The following is a 20,649-nucleotide window of genomic DNA, read 5'->3' as shown; positions in this document are numbered from 1 at the left end:
AAAAAGCAAGCAACCTCTCAGTACTCTGCTTAATGATGAAGGCTATTAAACTAGAATTCTTACATTACCTAACAGTATTAAGACTGCTGTAATTAAAGCATATCATAACCCAACCTAATTCCTGTTAACCTCTTCCCAAGATTCTCACAGATACAACAGACTTAAGTCGTGATTCTAGCAGAGACTCTGCATCATTCAGAGCAGTGGGACGTTCTGGTCTCTCTGTAAACATTCTTTGCTCCCTCCACTACCTTCTGTGAAGAAGCTCATTGAGATTCTCCAGAATGAAGCAGCAACAAAAAGCAGTACAAAAGCTAAAAATCTGATTTATATTGGAGTAATAGAAGCAGCGGCTGCTTGGTGTCTGTAGGTGTGCTGGTGTTGAGAGGATGCAAAAATTGAAGTGGTATTTTCTGGATACGAGTTCTCCATGTTCAAGCACATTTTAAGGTAAAAGTTCATTGTTAGCACAACAATAGTGTTCCACTGCCAATTTTTTCTTCCCGAAGTCACGCGAGTGAAAACAGAATGAAAGTTCCTAATTCACTGGACCTCACAGAAATCCTCACTTGCTTCAAAAGAGCACTGCAATTGTAGAAACTAGAATAAATAGTTATAACCTAGGAAATACTATAACCAAGTCACAAAGCAACAGAACTTAGCACAACAAACAGTAGGTAATAATTATTTTAAATGTTGTTTTTAAATAGTTTTAACATCCTGATTGCCATTATGTACTGTATTTAATTGCAAACACCTTTTAACTTAAGAAATACTAACATACTTATCAGGACAACATTCACATGGTAAACAACAAAACTTACCCCTCTTTCTGTGTGATGATGCCAAATCCAAATCAACATTTCGTCTTCCACTCTAGATGAAAAGATGAATAAAAGCCTCATTTCTTTAGGTGAACGTATGTGGTGCATAATATTTAAGTATTTAAAACTCATCCCTCACCCATAAAAGTGAGAAAATTAACAGAGCTATAATGATGTCAACTTTTTTTTTACCACCATTACTTTCTTTTAACAATGGTGGTTATTAGAAGAGATCTCTATACTGAAACACAGTACTAAACAAATGTTTAAGATGTACTTCCCATCTAAATATTATATTGACAATCTCCAAATACATAATGCTAGTTTACTTACCAGTGAATAACCTTCCTCATCTGATTCTGGCTGAGATAAATCAGATTCACTTCTTGACTTAATCAGTCTGTAGTTTGAGTTTGCATGGATTAAGCGACTTTCTGCAGTAAGACTTTCACTCCTGCTTCAGGTGCACACAAATGCATGTGCACACACGCACAGAAAGAAAATACTGATATTAGGCAAAAGTAAGATTTGATAGTCAAATTTAGCAGGTACCACAGTTCTATTTGGGAGCAGACTATCACAGAGCATCACAAAAACACAACAAAGAGGAAAAAAGTGGTCTGATGGCTTCAACTGTTATGCTTATAAAGGGTATTAGTAAACTTTGTTACTTCTTAACACCCTTAATGGTCAACTCAACAAACGGCAACCTCAAATGATCATTCAAGTGCCTTGGTAAGTATTACATACAGTCTATAGAAACACTTCTGAGCTGAGAGGACAAGAAAACAGAGACAGAGTAAGTGGGTGAAAAAGCACTGAACTTACTAAAAACCCACCCATGAAATGCATCCTAGTTGCTATGTTGGAGATGAAAGCCACTTTGACAACAACAGAGGCAGCCACCCATGCTTTAAGGACTAGATTTCCAAAAAGAGGCAAAAAGAATAAAAGGGTACTGAATATATATAATCTCCCTCTGAACTCCTCGTCAGTATCTTTATTTTAAATACCAGAGTAGACTTTCTGTACCCTAGAAGCTTAAGTAGACTCAGGAGTTCACTAGTAGCACCAGCTACACAATTCCTGTGTACACTCACACAGAGATCTCTAGAATAAAACTTTATGGTTCATGGTTGGACTTGATGATCTTACAGGTCTTTTCCAACCTTAGTGATTCTGTGAAATGGGTCAAGTTCAGAATAAAACTGTTACCAAGAATATCTCAGGTTATGAAAATTAAAATACATTATGTAGTACTTACACTTTTGTAAATTATACACTTCTCCACTTCAATGAGCTGTCTGGCTTTATTTTTTTATTCTCCTATACCTAACAACAGTGTCTTACACATGCCAATATGTTAGGAATATTTATAAAAATCCATCATGAACGACACCCTTTCCATAACAAGCTTTGCAACTTTTGCTTTTAAACATATCCTACACATTTTTTTGGATACTACTATATAGGACATTGGTAAAGTTCAAGAAAATACACACACAGTAATAAAAAAATCCAAACACATAAAGAAATCTTAGGAAAAACAGAGAATTTTCCAATTACCTCAGATTATCTTTACACCTGATGACATGGACTTCATTACTATTTATCACTAAGCCCAACTTAATAAGTAGTAATGGTAATAATTACTAATAAGTGATTAATAAGTAAATATGGTCCAAACAGAATAAAACTCTTACTAAGGTTTAGTTAATGTGGACAAAGAAAATTGAGAAAAGCCCCTATTCTCAACAAAAATGTAACATTGCTCTAGGCAAAAATCTTCTTTTAAAAAAAATTCTAAGAATCCTCAGAGGAAAACTGAGGTTATTTAATCAATTATAAAGGAAGCAGAGAAAAGCTAACTATTTTAAGCAATCAGCAAACCCCACCTTGTCATGAGTCCAATCCCCTCAGGAGTAGTAGAGGGAGGTTGCTGTAACTGTCCATCCTCCCTTCGTTTCTGGAGCTCCTCAATAACAGGGCTTACTCCCAAGATCAACAACGCACATCTGTGGATCACAGAGTTGCAGGCAGCAGTATACACATCTTGACCTTCTGTGAGATCAGTGCTGATTCTTCGTTCCTGCTGAGACTGAGGAGGTGGATCATCAAGTCTAGTCCCTGTCCCAGTGTTCATCCTATCTCGATCCCGACTGCGAGCTACTTCACGGGCTGATAGGAAACATTGAAATATTTCTGTAACATGCAACACAAAAAGAAGGTCTTAACTTCTAGACAAAGCTACATAGAATGAAATATTCATCTACATCTTGGGCCAAAAACTGCCCCACTACAAAGAACAACGAATATTTTTCCAACAGTAAAAGAATACATAAATAATACAAAGCTATAAAAGAAGTCATGCAAACAGATTAAACGAAGCATTTACACAATGTTAAGTTTAAAATGAAGAGGACAGTGCAATTTGACAGAACATTAAACACTCTTTCAGTGTCTCACTGCAACCCTACTCCTGTTTGGAGAGCATCAAAGAGAAAGAGATTACTTCATGTCTGCCTTTTAGCAGATGTATACAAAGTAATGCTTCTGTAAATCCGTATTCCAGACACCAGCATATCTGTAATTCAATACTGAAACAGTTGCAGGCTTTTATTATTAGCTTTGGTCAGTACAATGAAGATCCTATCAAAATTCTTATCCTTCACTTTGCTTAATTCTGTTGCTGTCTTAGGTGCCAGATTCTTCTAAAGAAGATGTGAGACAACGTCATCTCTGTCCAAATACCTAAAGCTCTCTTGACTTAATCACTTTAAAGATTTAGTTCCCCTTTGGAAAGGCAAAGGTAAACCCAAACACTTCTTTGATTGATATTAACAGGTAGAAGCAGCAAGGCATCAAGGACACAAACTGAACTCTGCATGTCAGGATCAGCTTCCCTTAGGACCTCCAATAAAAGAATCATCATCTTCCCACTTATTTGTGCATGTTAACACTACTGTCTGTCTGCATATTTCTGGATACATTTCCTTTATTGTAGAATTTGAGAACACTGAGCTGCCCAGGATAACTGCATATCAAGCAGCAAAAGCATATTGTATCTACTGAACAGGTAACACAGGAGTACACCTTCTAGAACCGTAAATCATCTCATGCATGTGCAATTCAACTCCATAGTACACTTTCAGGAAAGCCTACTGCACTGTGGATGTAATGATACATCATATAGAAACTAAAGGTGTAACATACATTTAGGTCTATAAGATCCCAAACAGGAATATGGGAGTCCTAACAGCGAATATAAACACTGTCAGCAAAATAGGTGATGAGGCTGGAAAAAGATAAACATTCTAACAGTATCTGGAGGAACAATATTTGGAAAAGGCAAAAAAAATTATACACCTATGGGAAATATTTCAAGTCAGCCAATTTTTTTTTTAAACTACAAACATTCTACAGTAATTTTCGAAGGCTAACATGATTTCTGTCTTCGAGAACACTAGGGTAACAATAGAAAAAACAACTGAGTGTGACTGTATGTTGCTTCACTAAAATTGGAAAAATTAAGGATTAACTACCCCATTGGGCCTGATTACAAGCCCAAGTCAGTATAACAACAGTTTGCGAAGTTCACCTTTTTCAAGCTATCTTCTGAAAAATTAAATAAGTTCTTTAGAAAACCCATGAGAAAGTATTCCAAAAAGTGTTACAAATACCAAACTTCGACTGAAACCTCCACGTCTTTGACAGATTCAAGAAGAGATATTCAAAGATACAGGTGAATTCCAACTCAGTCAGCCCACTGTTATCAGTAGCAGCTTTGTTTCCAAACTTCAGAATAACATTACCCTTATTACAAAGCTTATTACATACAAGAACAACACATAAAACACAGCAAAAATTCTATCTATTAATACCGATGAAAACTCGAAGATCTATTGAATAGATGTTTAGAGAAAACAATATAAAACCTATTAGTCTTGTAGACAATGCATATAAGAAGTGTTGCTATATGTCAGATGCCCTGAGAATTGCCCATAAAGGCAGTCCACTTGCTTAGTATTCACATTCCCTTGTATCAGAAGATTTTTCTGACCCAATAAAAGCACCACACCATTTTATAAAAATTAACTTCTCACAATGTTTATGCAGATAAATCTTTCACAATCTTTCAAATAATTTCTCCATTTTCCCTCGGAGAGAAAAATATATTGTCCTTCCAAAGCACATTACATTATTGACATACGTAACTAGTACTTACTACCAGCTGTCATAACTTCATGTTCTCTTTCCTCCTCTTCATCTTCTTGTTCTGGGTGTCCTTCTTCTCTGTCACGTTCTGCCTGCTCCTCCATTTCTGCTTCTTCATCAATTGTACGAGTAAAAGAATGTTCTTGAGTATCAACATCAGCAGATTCTTGGTTATCTAACATCTTGATTAAAAAAAAAAATATATATATATACAGTGAAATTAATTCTCACCAAAATGAAAGATGAACATAAAAGGACATAGATATTTAGTAAGTTTTTTTCCTAACAAAAAGATACTTTTGATATTGTGTGAAATAAACAACAAAGACGGCTGTTTACATTCAAGGCTTTAAATACTTAAGTTGGAAAATTCAATTTTCCTTTAATAACTGTTACTCAGATTATCTGCAGAAAAATGTCTCCTTGTAATGCTTACTTAGACTCTATTGTCAAACTTTGACACTTCAACATCAAAGTCTTTAGCAACCACATGTTGCTGTCTCACAAAATTTTCCCCCTTTAAAAAGGACATGAATATGATAAAACTTACTTCGATTGACAAGATTTTGTTACTTAAAGTGATACCCAATATGTTCCCATTTTTATTCTTAACAGTCCTGAGTTTGCACTTCTTTCCCTCCCTTTTATGTCAACGAAATTAAACAAATGCACACCCCAAGATCAAAGATTAGCATATGAGGTGCACAAGAATAACAATAGTCTTAGAATTCGAATTCAAAAAATCTTTTTGATTGAGTCGATATATTTTGGTTGATGCTTTCCTCCAGTTTGAGGATGTAAGTGCTGATCAGCAAAATACTTACTACCTAATAGACAATTTTCCAGTGGAGGCAACAGCTTTAGACAATCTGAAGGAGGCAAAGCTTTAAATATAAAGCATACAGTTATGTTAGAGGTTTTAGAATACTTTAGAAGTACAAATCTTGGGCCATACACATCCCACCAGTGTAATTCATCTGCCCTATCCTGGCAGTTTTCCCTTCCAAAAAAACGGAAGGTAGTGGTAGCAGCAGATCATGGTAACCATTTTTCTGGCACCTCTGATTTGCTCTCGTCATTCTATCATTAAGCCTGTGCATACTGTGCAAATGCAAACCAGCTACTTTTTAAACCTGAGATTATTATTAATTAATATTAATTAATAATTATTTATTAAACCTGAGATCTCCCTGAAGCAACAAATGTACTGCATACATTTAGATTTGCTGTATTGCATCTGTGCAATAAGCTTGGGGATTTCCAGGAGTAATGGAACTTATTGCACACACACAGTACACAGTACCTGACTGCGAGCATACACAACAGCTGTAACATGAACATGAAGCAACAGATTTATTGCGTGTTTAGAAAATGACCACCCTGTGTATGCTTGGTAAGCCAGAGAACCACCAAGCTTAACGTACGCATACTGTCCTGTGCACACACTTTCAGAGGTGCTGAATCTCTTGCAGATATGTTAGACCCCTACCATGAGAAAGGAAGGGGCAAAGACACACATCCCCTTAATATTAATTAAAAGGTGGAACCAGACATACACAATTTTAAAAAGCATCACTAGTGCTTTACAAAATAGCTAAAAAGCCTCATAATCCTGATGTCACATGAGAGTTTCCTTAATTAAAAATATCCCACTGGTACATTGTAAACAGCAATTAAAAATCCTATCAGAGAAACCCTAATCCTACTTTAAGGACTACCATGTAATGCCTAACACCCCCCAACCCTGAGTAATTCAATGAACACTTCCATCATCAATTCTGACCTGGCGTAATAAAATGATTCAGAAGTTGCCATCATGCTAGTTTCAGACCCAGTCCTACCATGTCTAACATTCATGTAGGGCTGACAAGGACATGTAGCCTTAAAATAACGTTAGGACTAAGAAGAGAATCTGGCCTGGAAGGAAGGAAAAAGGAGTAAGGCAGGGGAGGGGAAGAGACAGGTACAGAGAGGGGTAGAGATCAGAGTCCCAGGTAACTCAGCCGGGTTCAGGAATGGCAGCCAGACTAAGCTGTGGCCTGGTCAACACAGCTAAGCAATCTACATCTAAGTTTTAGGCTTCTACAGTACAGCACACTAGTGCTATGTTTACAGGTAAAACTAGGCTTCAGGCTGCGCTTGAGTCAAATGCTGTCTATTAATCATTTGCTTCAATTGATTTAATACCACATGTACTACTGATTAATGGACTCCTAACTATACATTGCCCGTTTTCATTTGAAAACTCCTGAAACCTAGAACAAAAATACCAGCAACATGTATGAAACTAACATTAGGTAATATTTTCTTAATACACAGTAAAGCCTGAAGAATGGAAAAGACATTTACAGTCTTACCCATCTGTCTCTTGAGGATGATCTAGTCTGAATAAGTTCCATGTTCTTGCAGGCAAGCAAGCGACTCCGAACTTTATATACACAACGGTATACCTCTGCCAAGGCTTTGCCAGGCTGGTACCTACAAAAAAAAAAAAGAGACCCAAAACAGAAAAAAAAAAAAAAAAGTCATACAAACTCTCTTTTACAAATTGAAGTTGATCTTTTAAAAGCAGCTTTAAGTTACTTGCCTGCTCTCACCACAAGCTTGACTAAGTAAACTTGTATGTTTCAGAAGAGCTGCAAGAACAAATCTGGACACAGTATCTAGGAGTGATTCATTAATTAAAGTTGCAGTATCCCAATCTGAAAATAGAAAGGATTCATCAAAACTGGCTACTGTTTCCAACAAACAAATATATTTTCAATGACATCATGGAAAAAAAAAGCTTCACCCATTTAAATCTTTCACTTTAGAAGTAGTTTTAATGCTTAAGAAATAAGTTTAGCATCAATAACTCATAAATACACTGCTTCAGACAAAAGTGTTTTGGTCTGTTCAAGGTACTCAAGTCTAACAGTCAGCCAAGGGCATGCACACAAACTGCCACCAGACACTCAAAGAGCTGAACTTAGGGTGCAACCTCTCTTTCAAGCAAGGATACCGAACTGGAGCTCTTCTCTTTACCGAGCCACTGATTTACATGGAACTTGTTCAGAAACACACCATATTTGAGACTTTCTGCTCTTTTACACATGGTTGAAACCACATTCAAGAATTATTTTGCAGATTCACTTACAATGAAAAAGCCTTATCTCCAGTAGGAAAGCCAACTATTAACACAAGAACAAGCTTAAGCACAAGCTTCACTGTTAATATTAACAAGAGACATTTTCAGGTCTCAAAATTAAGGTTCATCCAGTATTTTCAGAAACTGACTTTTTAATTTCAAAATAATTTTTCTCCACTTTAAAAAGAACCATTACAAAAATAATACCGTTCCACTATAAAACAACCAAACTGCCAAGCAAACCTCCACAAAGCACCACAATTTTTCACGGGGAAATAAAGTATTACTGTCCCACTTCCTTACAAATATCTCCATAATATTTTTTTCTATTAAATATTATCTATGAATCCTTGCAAACTGCTGTAGAAATCACAGAAACTTACCTGGCCACATAAAGTTTAGTCTAACCTGCTCCTCAGCAAGTTCCATTACTTTGCATTTGATGGTATGCTAACCATCACCATACAACTTTCAGTCAGCTTGCATTGTGAACAGAGCAGAACCACATCAACTTCTAAAGCACCCAATTCCTTAACCAAAATAATACATATTAGCCCATTCATCTCAGATTTCGCGAACAGACAACCAGCATTTTTTACTGGAATTCCGACTTCTGTGGAATTCTGCAACACAATTCTCTGTGTTGCTCTCAACAGGCACACAATACCATTTGCTCTCTTCTTGAACTGGCCTAGCTTGGCCAGAGCTACAGAAAATTATCTCTGGATCCAGTAGAGAGTTACAGTACAACCACAATACTTAGTGGATCTCATTAAAAGGAGACATGGGAAGCTTGAGTAGGAACCCAGATTTTAGGGAATAAGCATGAAGAACCATTAATACTGTAAGGCCAGCCTCCCAGAAACTTGATAAACAAAAGATGACTTACCCCTTCATCCCATTCCTAACATATTTTGCAAGTTACTTTGCCTTCCCCCATCTCCTCCCCATCAATTTTTCTTTTTAATTTCAAGTTTCATCCTGCTCTACCAGGAAAACAGAAATACCAACAACCAAGTAAGCAAACAAGAGTCTCTTTTTTCCAGTTTGGAGGGAAAAGGAACATTGAACTACATGTTTGCCAAACACTGGCATCAATGTCAAAGATAAGTAACAGAAAAAGCAAAAGCAAGACCGTGGAACATAACAATAAATTAAGCTGATCATGTCGCAGAATTAAAAGTCATTGCCAAAGAAAATATCAGATTCTGCTAGGCATGTAGTTGAAGCATGCGATACGCTTTTAACACACACACACACACACAGACACACACATATTTTCAACACCTTACCTTTACTAACAGCATAGTCTTGCATACTGATCCAGAGGCTCCTTGCTGGCTCTTTTGTACAACCCAAGGCCAAATCAACATAGACAGAAATCTCAGGTCTCAGCTTATAATCAAATGGCTTCTGTTCCTCATTTCCAGATAGGGCCACTTCTAATAAGGAGCTCATGCATTTATCTAACAGAAGGAAAATACTTAAGAAGTTAAACTCTGCAAATTTTGAGGATTACATGCATCTATCTAGCATTATATAAAACAGCTTTCACTCTCCAGTTTGTTTTTAAAAAAAAAAAAAATCAAGACATCTCATTGTCCGACTACAAACTCACGTTAGATGACTTAGAGTTACAATTTATGTAAAACGTATGAAGATTTAGAAGCATTATCCAACTCTGCTTCAACAGCATAATTCTGCACCATTAATTCTACCTGAACTACATAGCCATATGCTTGCAATTATTGTATCTTCAGACATGGACCCATTTCAAAATATTATGTTTTGTAAATAAGTCTTGAAGTAGTCTACTCAGAATTAGAGGAAGAAGGAGATGTGAACTAAGAGGAACAGGCCACAGAGAAGCAGAAGCACGTGCATTATTCAGATAGGAAAGGATGACTAGAAATACTAATGCTGAGTCCTGTCAACACTTCTGGTAGATCAGAAGGATTGAAGTTTGTGTTTAATAGTATTATTTCTAATTAATAAGAGTTACTCTTTGTAAGTAAAATACAATTCAAGATAAACTTTTTCAGTAATAAATATGAACAACAGAGCCCCTGGTGGGCCTGTTAAATGATGAGCATCTAAGAGCAAAACATTTCAAATTAACTCAGTGAAGTCTGTGTTCCTTCTTTCCCTGAGAAATTACACATCTTTTTCTTCCATATGCATTTACAAGATCCTTTGTAAACTACAGCATATACTTAAATAACTATTTTCCAATTTTTTTGTATTACTACGTAAATAGACAAGAACGCTGAAAGACAAACCCTAATTACACAGACTTATTCAAACCTCATCAGAAATTTCAAAACTGAACACAAATATTTACAACGACAATTAGACACTTGCATTTAACAGCTTACCTAAATGAGGAATATCCATTTCCACTCCATCACTGAAAAGTGGAGTTTTCAACCAGTAGGCTGTATCCTGTTCCTCAGGGGACACTGGAGGTCCTTGAAGCATGCCACCAAGACACCGCCCAATAAGCAAAGCTACAGTTCTCTCTAGATCAACAAGCCATACCCAAGACTGGGCAGGCTGTGGTAAGGGCACTCCAGCAGGATCAATTAATTCAGGTCCACCTAAAAGTATTAGCAATGCATTGTCAAATTCGTCACTGTTGCCCAGATGTTAAAAACAATTCCAAAATTAGTCCAAAATTAGATGGCAGATCTTCTTAATATTTCCCAGTTAATAGCAGATTTGTCCCTCAGTCAACAACTTGTAAACTGAAGAAACAGCAGTTAGGACGAATAGATTGCTTAACATTGTAACTTCAGCAGCAGCGGCAGAGGCCATCACCATTCAAGGTACAACTGTTCACACTCAATTGAGTAAAGGCTCTTTTAAACTCTGCCCAAGCACCTATTTTGCCCAATACATACCTCTTTGCATTCTGATAAACATGCACAGATAAATGATACAACTGGAAACAGCACTTAATAAAAGCAGAAAACTTTGCCAAAAATATTAATGAAAAATTCAGTGAATGTCAAGTAAGTATAGCACCTCCTATCACAAATGTCGGTCGCTTTACCTCTGGTTTTATATTGCTATTTCATTGGCACCAGAAATATCTGGGGGCACACGGTCAGGAATTTAGCAGGTAATTCATGATTTTAAGTTAAAATTCTATTACACCACGAAATGGAAAGCAAAAGTAAAATTTGGACATGAAAGTAAACAGATTATGACAAAATTATCTATTAGCTGCATCAGGGGAAGTTCAGATTGGACATTAGGAAAAGGTTCTTCACTGAGAGGGTGATCAGTCACTGGAACAGGTTCTCCCGGAAAGTGGTCATGGCACCAAGACTGTTAGAGTTCAAGGAGCATCTGGACGATGCTCTTAAGTCATATGGTTTAGTTTTACATAGTCCTGCAAGGAGTAGGGACTTGGCCTTGATGATCTTTATGGGTTCCTTCTAACTCGAGATATTTTATGATTCTAAAATCAGTGTTTGTTTTACAAGTAAAGAATGGTATTTTCATGTATTACAAACTTAGTATTTTCAGTTCAATATATATTTTCCATATTGCCCTTGGATTCCCACTCAAGTCAATACACATTCTGGGTTGACAGAATAAAGAAGTTTGCCTGCAGCTCAAAATGTTTCACAGCAAGGGATGTTAATAAATTTAAGAATTTGAAAAGGAGATGTAGTAAGACACTTAGCTTAAAAAAAAAAAAGCCATCTTTAAAGGGAAAGTTAAACTTCCACTATAAAAAGATGACATGCCCTTCTTTATTTTTCAGATTAAAAGCGTGTTAGTTATTACACTTACCATGAAGTGGCCACTGTAATTCTTGATCTTCTAAAAGGGCTGCAGCAGGTAACAGTCTATTAAGACGATCTAAAGGTGGCAACAGATCTAGCAGGTAACTCAACAAAGGCCGATCTACTGATACTGGCAGTAACAATAATGAGTTGACAATCTGAGAGAGCATACTACCAGCAGCTGATACATAAATTACATCTACAGAGGAAAAAAAAAAAATCGTAATACAGAATATAATTATATTCCAAGCACAATTTAACAAATCAGAAAGAATTGCATAAAAATATCTCAGCTGTCTCAAAAGGTCTCAACTGTACATGTTGAATTGGGGAGTTTCTTTAATAATTATTAATCCATTCCATATTTTACTTCCACGCTTTTCAGTAATCTCAAAAAAGAAAGTGCTTTAAAGAGAGAAATCTAGAACTAACGAAACTGAAACAATAATGCACAGAGACAATATCCTCTCTATTCTGTATTCTTCCTGTATGCAAAACGTTGTATCAAAAGCATGAACCAGCTGCTATCCTTGGGTAGACACTTAATCTCCTCCTTTGGGGAAGGCTTGGGGTGTCTACTTTATGCAGATAATAGGGAAAGTAAGGTATTTTATTATTCAAATTTAAACAAACAAGAACTGTCCTAAGCTTATGGTGCCACCATTACTGATTTTTCCACGAACATTTACCTCTCAGTTTTTCCCCAACACTACCATTCCAAGAGCTTTCCTTAAGCAGCGTTGCAGAACGGGAATAGATATCTGTAGCATGAGGCAATAAAAGCTGAAGGTGTTTGTGAAGCAGTGCCACACTGCTGGAATTCTAAAAGGGAACAACCAACCAAACGGAAGAATAGTTCAGTAAATGTATTTAAGGGGTTCATTATTTAAAATCAGTTTAGCTTTCACATACTCAGAAGATTTTCAACAGGCATCTTAAAACATTCTGGTCCTCATGCATATTGAATTAACTTTTCCCCCTAAATGACAAAAGTAAGGACACACACCTCACTAACACTGTTGATGTGGCAATAAGCCAGCAACTGTTTCTGCAGTGAACATAAAAGCTCATGAAGATGAGCAGGTTGGCTGTTTTCTGATGATGATGTACCCAGTAAAAATTTATCACTGTTTTTTTCCAGTTCTCCAAAGGCTTGGTCCTATTAAGACAAAAAGGGGAAAAAAAACCAATTAACTCTGTCTTCCAATGCTATAATACTTGACTATCACCTTAAAAAGAAGCTCTTTGACCTTTACCGTGTGCACCTGTGATTATCAAAGAAATCAGATAATGTCAAGTGGATCATGGGATAACCAAACTTGAAACTACAATCGTTTAGAATGTCACAGTAGTGGTTGTGATAGCTGTTCAAGCCAACATTTCTACACTAAAAAGAGTATTTTCAGATGCAGTTTGTTCAACTCACCACAGGTAACTGGATGAAAGAACTCACTCCTCACCCTGACCCCCAAATCACAATATGTTAAAGTAATTAATAACCCTTTAGAATTTATTGCGGGCTGATACATAAAATGTTTCAGATTAGAATCCTTCCTTGCATTATCTAGGATAGCAATAAAAGGAGCAGAAGGTAGATGGCTGCTTGACTGAATTATGTTGAAAAAGCTGAGTGTGTTTCAAGTAGAAAATTCAAAGTAGATAGCTCAATCTAGATGTCTGGTGGAGGTCCAGAGAAAATAAGAAAAAACTACCAACCCTCACCCTCAGGAGATAGGGATACTATGCCAGAGAATTAAAAATCTCTGATTTCTTTTTGCTGTTATATTTAACTGGCTAGTTGAATAAAAAGGTGAGTCAGTTACTTGCTTTTATGCTCTGCTGAACTTTTCATTAGCCTCTACTGTTAATACAACTAAGAACAACAATCTGTTTGACACACTATGTATAATAAGATAGCTGACCTAGTGCAGTTAAACAAACTCATTCACATTCCTGGTGTATGCCTATCTTTCTCTGGTGGCTGAGATTATACTGACAAAAAGGGTTCCATACAATCTACTTACTTGACATGTTACATTCTATCTTCCAAAGTAAGAGCAATAAAATACTTTAGCCTGATATGAAACCATCTAAATTTACATAAGCCAAGTTAAACAATAAATACCACTATAGTAACATTAAAACCATGTTAGAGATTATTTAACTGATTTTAGTCCACTTCAGGACAAATACATATGGTAATGCTACTTTAGATAAACAAAAGGAGCACCATTTTCTGAAAGTGGGGAAAAACTTTTAACGCTTCTAAGTATTCAAAATTCATAACCATTTAAAAAAATATATAAATACAAGGCCTATACATACCGTATAAAATCCCAAATTTCTTAGAAGAGTCTTCATTAAGATCTCAGCTAGATGAGTATCCGGATGACTGCTCTGGACAGCATACGTTTGATCAGAGAGATTTCCATAGCTGATACATAATGAGGAAGTTTCTGTGGCATCAGATGGTGAGCTATAGCCAAGCAGGGAAGCTACATGGGTGTGATCCTGCAAGCTTGTCAGAATAATATCCAATTGCATTCTCTAAAGAAAAATATTTAGACACAAGAAACACTCTTTGTTAATGAAGATGAGCTAAGAAGAAAAAAGCATCAGGCACAGTTACACAACAAAAATATTCTAATGAGACATGAAAATAAGCTGAAGGACTTCACCAAAAAAAATCTGAACAGTTTTTTCTGCAGATTTGTAGTATTAGAGAACAGATAAATATACCGAATTATATGACCACACCTAGTAAAAATCTGAGATTAAGATAGAGAGATTAGACATTGGACTAAATGCTTTCTCCAGTTTGTTCTAGTTATCTGATTACCTGGGGGGGGGGGGGGGGGGGGCAATTATTCTCATCTATACACAGGAAAAAGGAAAAGGGTAAAAAGCAGGGCAAGTATACATTAGACCAAGGGAGGTCTCAGATGCAGAGTAATGACCTTTAATTTCAGCATTGTTCCCCACTGTTTGTCGTTATGATTCTTGAAAAACCTAAACTTACTCTACCCTAGTAATTGCTGGGGGCTTTAGTTTGTACCAGTACTAATCTTCAGAAATCTTTAGAAAATTAGAAGCAGAAGGTACTTTTTCATAGTTTCAGTATCAATGAGTCTATTCCACAGTTTATAAAATAAAGGATTTGACCAGGATCCTATGTGTACAGAACTGAACAATAGTTTCTCTCATTTTTTTAACCTGAGACTACTGCCGAAGCTTCAGTTCCTCCTGCCCTCAAGGACAGGACAGATGTTCTTTGAATTTCTTTCCTTCAGTTTGTAGGATACTGGACAAGTCTCCTAACCTACAATAATTCCTGTTCTTTACATTCAAGAAAGAAAAAGAAAAAAGGAACATCCCAGTCATCTTTGCAAAGTAGGGTGAAATCACTGTAGGAAAAGCATTGTACAAGTATTCTTCCCAGAAATTAGTTAATTTTCTTTTACCAAGACTTGTTAAATCAGGCTAGTATTAAAAAATATCTAACCCTTAAACTTGTCTAGATACTCTAACACAGCAATTCCTAATGTTTCTATAGTCAAGCTTCACTTGAGAACACATGCCGTGCTCCTTACCTCACTTGATTCTGATTTAGCCAGGCTACAGATTGTGTTGAGTTGGGCTTTGCAACGCATCTCACCAATAATGTGCTTGCACTCTACAAATCAGGCTCACCTCACCGTTCAAACCATTTTAGCAAAAAAGAAAAAAATTAATACACAACTGCTTTCACAGCATGGCATATTTTTACTTGATCTTACCTGTCCTTTTGATAAGCTTTCCCATCTATCAGGACCTTGGGGTAGAAGAGAATGTAACAATTCCATTCTCTCTCGCAACGGAGGAAGTAGCATAGTTGCTCCTACTGACAGAGTCTCAATTACGACCTAAAATTAGAGTAGCAGAAATTACTTATTGGGGGGGGGTGGGGGGTGGGTGGGGAGGGAAGCACAAGATATATCCAAAACATCCACTTAATTACATTTAACATCAGAATTCTATTACACAATAGCACATTAATCTTTTATTCTGTGATGCAAGGATATGTGGTACACTGACGGAGTGAAATGAGACCAACATATTGTCAAAAAAATAAAAAATTCTTTCTAAGTTGCTACTTCCTGTAAGAGTGCCATCTTAGAAGAAGTTGCTCAAATAAGTTAGTGACTCAATCCATAACATTAACATTTCAGGCTCATTATTACAAACAATAATAATTAAAATGTTACAAAATAAAAGCAGCTTTTTGAAATTCTCATGCAAACATTCTCCTTTGCTTTCAGATCATAAAACAGTGATGGTGATTAAATTTAGTGAGTAAAACTGGTAAGTCAGAGTCATGTTCATCAGAGTGCTAAGTTCAGAAAGTTAGAGAAATCTCTAATTACACAGTCAAAGAAAGAAAGAAAAGAGAGTAGTAGAATTTTCACATGTAAACAAAAAAGCATTACTTACTTCCTGAATTTCATCAGGGACAGAGGAGTCCATCAGTCTGAACAACAAATTTCGAAGAGGACCAGCTTGCCGGCCAAGAATGCTAGTAGCTACACCTCCAGCCAGTGCAAGTGCAAGATGATTAGAAAGCAGCTTCAGACACAATTTAAGAAAATTGTGATGTTCCCTGTAAAAAGAAATACATCCCTGTTAATCTCTCCAATTATTAGCCTTACTCTCTTTCACTTATTTGTGCATGAAGCTTTTAAGTCTCATTAGATTTTGCATACCAGAAAGATAAGTAAATTACAGCTGGGACTTTAAAGAAACTTCTCTGAAAACCTACTGTCAATCTGCTTAAAAGAACAAAAACCAAAACCACAATAGATAAAAGTGTCTTTGTGGACAATGCTTCCAAGAGGCATTCAGTTTAGAAAAGCAGTCCCATGAATTAGGAGGCAAAAATCATCCCAAAATACACAAATAGACAGATAAACATATTCATCACATAAAGGAAAAAATAAACCTTTTAAGAAGTAATAAAGGTAATCTTCTCTCAGAAGATTCAGAAGTACAACAATCGGATTAAAAATGAAAAGTCAGGATATTAATTTCTAGTCTTCTTAAAAAAAGAAAACTTTTTAAAAACTTTGTAGCAAGGAAAGAAGATTCATAAGGATCTTTGATATTTATAGTGTTTCTCACAAACGTCACTGAGGAAACATTCATGCTTTCATATTTTATAGCAATTCATTTAAAATGTCACCTTTAGTGAAAAGACTCAAATCTGGAAGCTCTAATAATAATTTCTGATAATTTGTCAAGGAGGCTGTTTTAGTCAATGTGGTACTATCAAGATAGGCTTAGTTTTGTTGCATTTTGTTTTCTGGAGCACCTTCCAGAAAAGACAAATTTGTGGAAACGCATAAAGGCTCCCCAAATTCAAAGCAAGGAAAATGTTTCTTTCATACACATTTCAAACCTAAGTGACATTTCATATCTATGAATCTCACATTTGTGAGAAGCAGCTTGCATTTTCAAAACTAATGGAATATCTTATATGAAAAAAAAAAAAATTAAAACAAAACAACCTACATGGAACCGATCATGAAATATCCCAAATTGTCCACTACTAACCTCTGCCTGTACCAGAAGCAAACTGCTGTAACTGTAATACTATGCCTCACTACAAAGTTTCATAGACAAATCAGTTCCTGAAAAAATTAAACTGCCTTTCTTCATTTTGTTCATTCAGAGGGAGAACAGTTACGCTACTTGACATAACCTGAACAACAGTCATACGTGACCTTTAAAAAAGTCTTTCATGCATTCTGAATGGTTTCTATTTCTCCAGAGGTGATCGGAGACCTTGAGCTACAAGAAGGAAATAGCCCACCCCCACATGCTAAAAACGCTTGTAGAAAAATATCCTAATTCCTTAGATAGAAACAGGGTTTTATCAGAGCATTGATCCTAACTCAAAACGCAACGGCAACTATACATCTCCTAGTCTAGTCAATAACTGAATATATGGATTGATGGATTATCACTTGAAGAGGGTTTTTTTGCCCAAGCTTATCAGTAGATTAATTAGAGTCAGTAAGCATCCACTCAAACTGGTTACAGGAGGAAGAACTTGCAAAGCAGAAATAACATACAGAAATAGTAAACTCATTTCAACTATACATAAAAATGTGGTTTAAAGGATAACTCTGAAAGAAAATATTTAATTCAGTGCATAATTAAAATAAATTCCAGACAAAAGATCCTGCTACACTTGAGGCACTGAAAAGCTTCTGTGTTATACAAACAAATGGCACCTGCAAAAGCAAATAAACCAGACTTACGCTGGTTAAGGAAAAGACCAACCAGGACTAAGCCACACACCACTGCTGTAAAGAAAAAAATTTATAAAAATCTGTAACATGCACACGTATATACCTTGATGAAGGAAAAGGAAGAGGGGGAATTTCACTGTTAATTTTGTCACAGTAGTGCTCAAGAAAAGAACGAAGATGCGAAAAGGTACTTTCTTCAAGGTCTACGCAATAGGGTCTGTGCCATGCCACAACTTGCCTGGAATCAAACATCAAAATAAGTTAACTACTGAAAACATTCCAACCGCTTTAATAAATTAACAGTTTTAAGTAGGTTGAGTACACACTTGACCGAACCAATTCTTTTCTTACAACAAACTAATATGATTGAGGCAAACTAACTTCCTGATCTTTGAATGTATTTTCCACTCTCTTTTCTGTAAAGGTCTTTACAAATCAAACACTCTTCATTTATGAACAAAACCACCTACAGTGCTACAAATACAAAGCCATATGTATTTAATATGACTCCTGCAAAAGCTGACCAGTTCTCACAAAGCTGTTTTTAGTGCAAATGCCGGACTATAAAGAGACTTTGATACAATGCAGCAAGAGTTCAAAAGGGGTAGTACCACTTAGGGTAGTACCACTTACCACTGGAGTGTCACTATTTTCTTAATTGATTTTTCTAAGGTAGCTCCCTTTAAAGCTATACTAAGTTTTCTTTTCCTTTGTGTTAGTACATATATAAATCTGAAGTTTACCGGTTCACTTCAATCACTTGCTCATGTCTTCGGTGTAACAAAGTATTATCTTAGTTACTGTATTTTACAAACCAAACTATTTATTTAGGTACCTGTTTTTAGTTTAGGTTAACATGTAATCAACCAGAAAGTTGTTAAGATGTTTAAATCCACATCAGTAATTTGTCTGAACTTCCCCATTTCCCGAAGTCTTGAGCTTAGTTTACTCTTTATTACACTAAAGGAAACTGCCTAAGCCAGAAGCACAAAATAAAAAATAGAGTTGTTTCTCCTCCCACTGCCTAACTTGTCAATTTTTAGTAAACAGAGGTAATTTTTGTCTAACAGCAGTAAGAAATCTCCATATACAAAGAACTAATATCCAAATCCTTGGTGCTGCTACATTTTCACGTGTAATCTTTAAAAGTTTAAAAAAAGAAGAGGAGTAAAGAGAGGAAGAGAAAGAGAAGGAGAGAGAGGAAGAGAGAAGAAAAGACTCTCCGTCCAAAACATTACAAGCAAAATACCTGAAATGCGTGACGTGGTTAAGACCTTCAGGAAAGAGTTACATGTATCCCAAAGTGTACTTGTATCAAAACAGTTTATACCTGTCCCCCAATGTCACTGTTACCTGTCCCTTGGAAGAGCTGTCCAGGCAAGGCTATGGGATGTTCCTGCTGAGATCTGTTGAATTGCAACTCCATCTAAACCACTTACTTTCTTCGGTTTAGTAATAGGACCAGTAGAGTTTCCTTGACCACACTGTCCCATTGAATTGTTACCCCAAGCATAAACTTCGTTATCTGTAAAAATAAAGTAGAAAACAAAACCTGAGATACGATTTCTTTTGATCAAGAGGAGGATTATGTATTTTTACACCTTATTCTTTTTACCATGAGAAAGTGCCAAACAGTGACTGTCACCAATCGAAATATCAACTATTCTTGTCGCAGCCAGTTCTTCAATAAGCTTGGGTCTGAGAGCAGTTGCCTCTGAAGAGCCACAGCCAAGGCATGCACCGCAGCCCCATGCATAAACCTAGAGCAAACAAACCACAAAGTATCAGCATGTCGGATTTGTATTACAGGTGACCACAAACAAACAAAATACCAGATAACCACTTGCACAATAACTGCGATTATGCTTTCAACAAAACATGCACAGCACTTTCATGGCTCTAACATCATGTCATATAATCTGTATTTCTTCCCTCCAACCACTCAGATCACTGGCCACAGAGCACATCAATGGGGAGGCTGTTGCAAGAAAAGGAACTGCTACAGTAAACTTCAACACTCCTAATCCATACTTTAAAAACCCACTGCCTTTGAATCACGGTGGGGTGAGTGTGGGGGGTCAGTTAGGTTACATGTGTAGAAATGCTTATTGTATTACATGTATATACATCATGCCAGTAAGGGCCCTCATTTACCACCTAAACATTTATCTCCAAGGTCTCTGGAGATTTTTCAGGTTAGAAATAAAACTTTCAGTTGACACCTATATTCCAAAATACACATACATTTTAAAAAACTATTAAATCACTTAACCACCTGAGTTGGTTAATGCATTAAAAATTACAAGCATTTCACTGCTTTTTGCTTCCAGAACCCACTTTGCTTCCTGAATTCAATTTGGTTTTGCACTGGTTACGTTTATTAACCTAAAAATAATTCATTT

The 20,649-nt window shown here is 36.2% G+C and overlaps 1 protein-coding gene across 1 annotated transcript in view; it reads right to left on the bottom strand.

Moving 5' to 3' along the window:
- HERC1 (HECT and RLD domain containing E3 ubiquitin protein ligase family member 1) overlaps positions 1 to 20,649 on the bottom strand; it is an 86,865-nt gene that overhangs the window by 56,548 nt on the left and 9,668 nt on the right. The window contains exons 8-24 of the mRNA XM_009816356.2: positions 19,863 to 20,007; positions 19,601 to 19,772; positions 18,351 to 18,485; positions 16,431 to 16,596; positions 15,737 to 15,862; positions 14,286 to 14,507; positions 12,967 to 13,119; positions 12,650 to 12,782; positions 11,968 to 12,159; positions 10,542 to 10,763; positions 9,459 to 9,632; positions 7,627 to 7,741; positions 7,397 to 7,517; positions 5,050 to 5,221; positions 2,720 to 3,026; positions 1,158 to 1,278; positions 825 to 876 (exon numbers count right to left, since the gene is read on the bottom strand). Of these exons, the coding sequence (XP_009814658.2) occupies positions 825 to 876; positions 1,158 to 1,278; positions 2,720 to 3,026; positions 5,050 to 5,221; positions 7,397 to 7,517; positions 7,627 to 7,741; positions 9,459 to 9,632; positions 10,542 to 10,763; positions 11,968 to 12,159; positions 12,650 to 12,782; positions 12,967 to 13,119; positions 14,286 to 14,507; positions 15,737 to 15,862; positions 16,431 to 16,596; positions 18,351 to 18,485; positions 19,601 to 19,772; positions 19,863 to 20,007 (2,728 nt within the window). The remainder of the gene's footprint in view (positions 1 to 824; positions 877 to 1,157; positions 1,279 to 2,719; positions 3,027 to 5,049; positions 5,222 to 7,396; positions 7,518 to 7,626; positions 7,742 to 9,458; positions 9,633 to 10,541; positions 10,764 to 11,967; positions 12,160 to 12,649; positions 12,783 to 12,966; positions 13,120 to 14,285; positions 14,508 to 15,736; positions 15,863 to 16,430; positions 16,597 to 18,350; positions 18,486 to 19,600; positions 19,773 to 19,862; positions 20,008 to 20,649) is intronic.

Source organism: Gavia stellata, chromosome 13 (genome assembly GCF_030936135.1).
Source record: "Gavia stellata isolate bGavSte3 chromosome 13, bGavSte3.hap2, whole genome shotgun sequence".
Lineage (NCBI taxonomy): Eukaryota > Metazoa > Chordata > Aves > Gaviiformes > Gaviidae > Gavia > Gavia stellata.
This window is presented reverse-complemented; position numbering and strand designations above follow the sequence as displayed.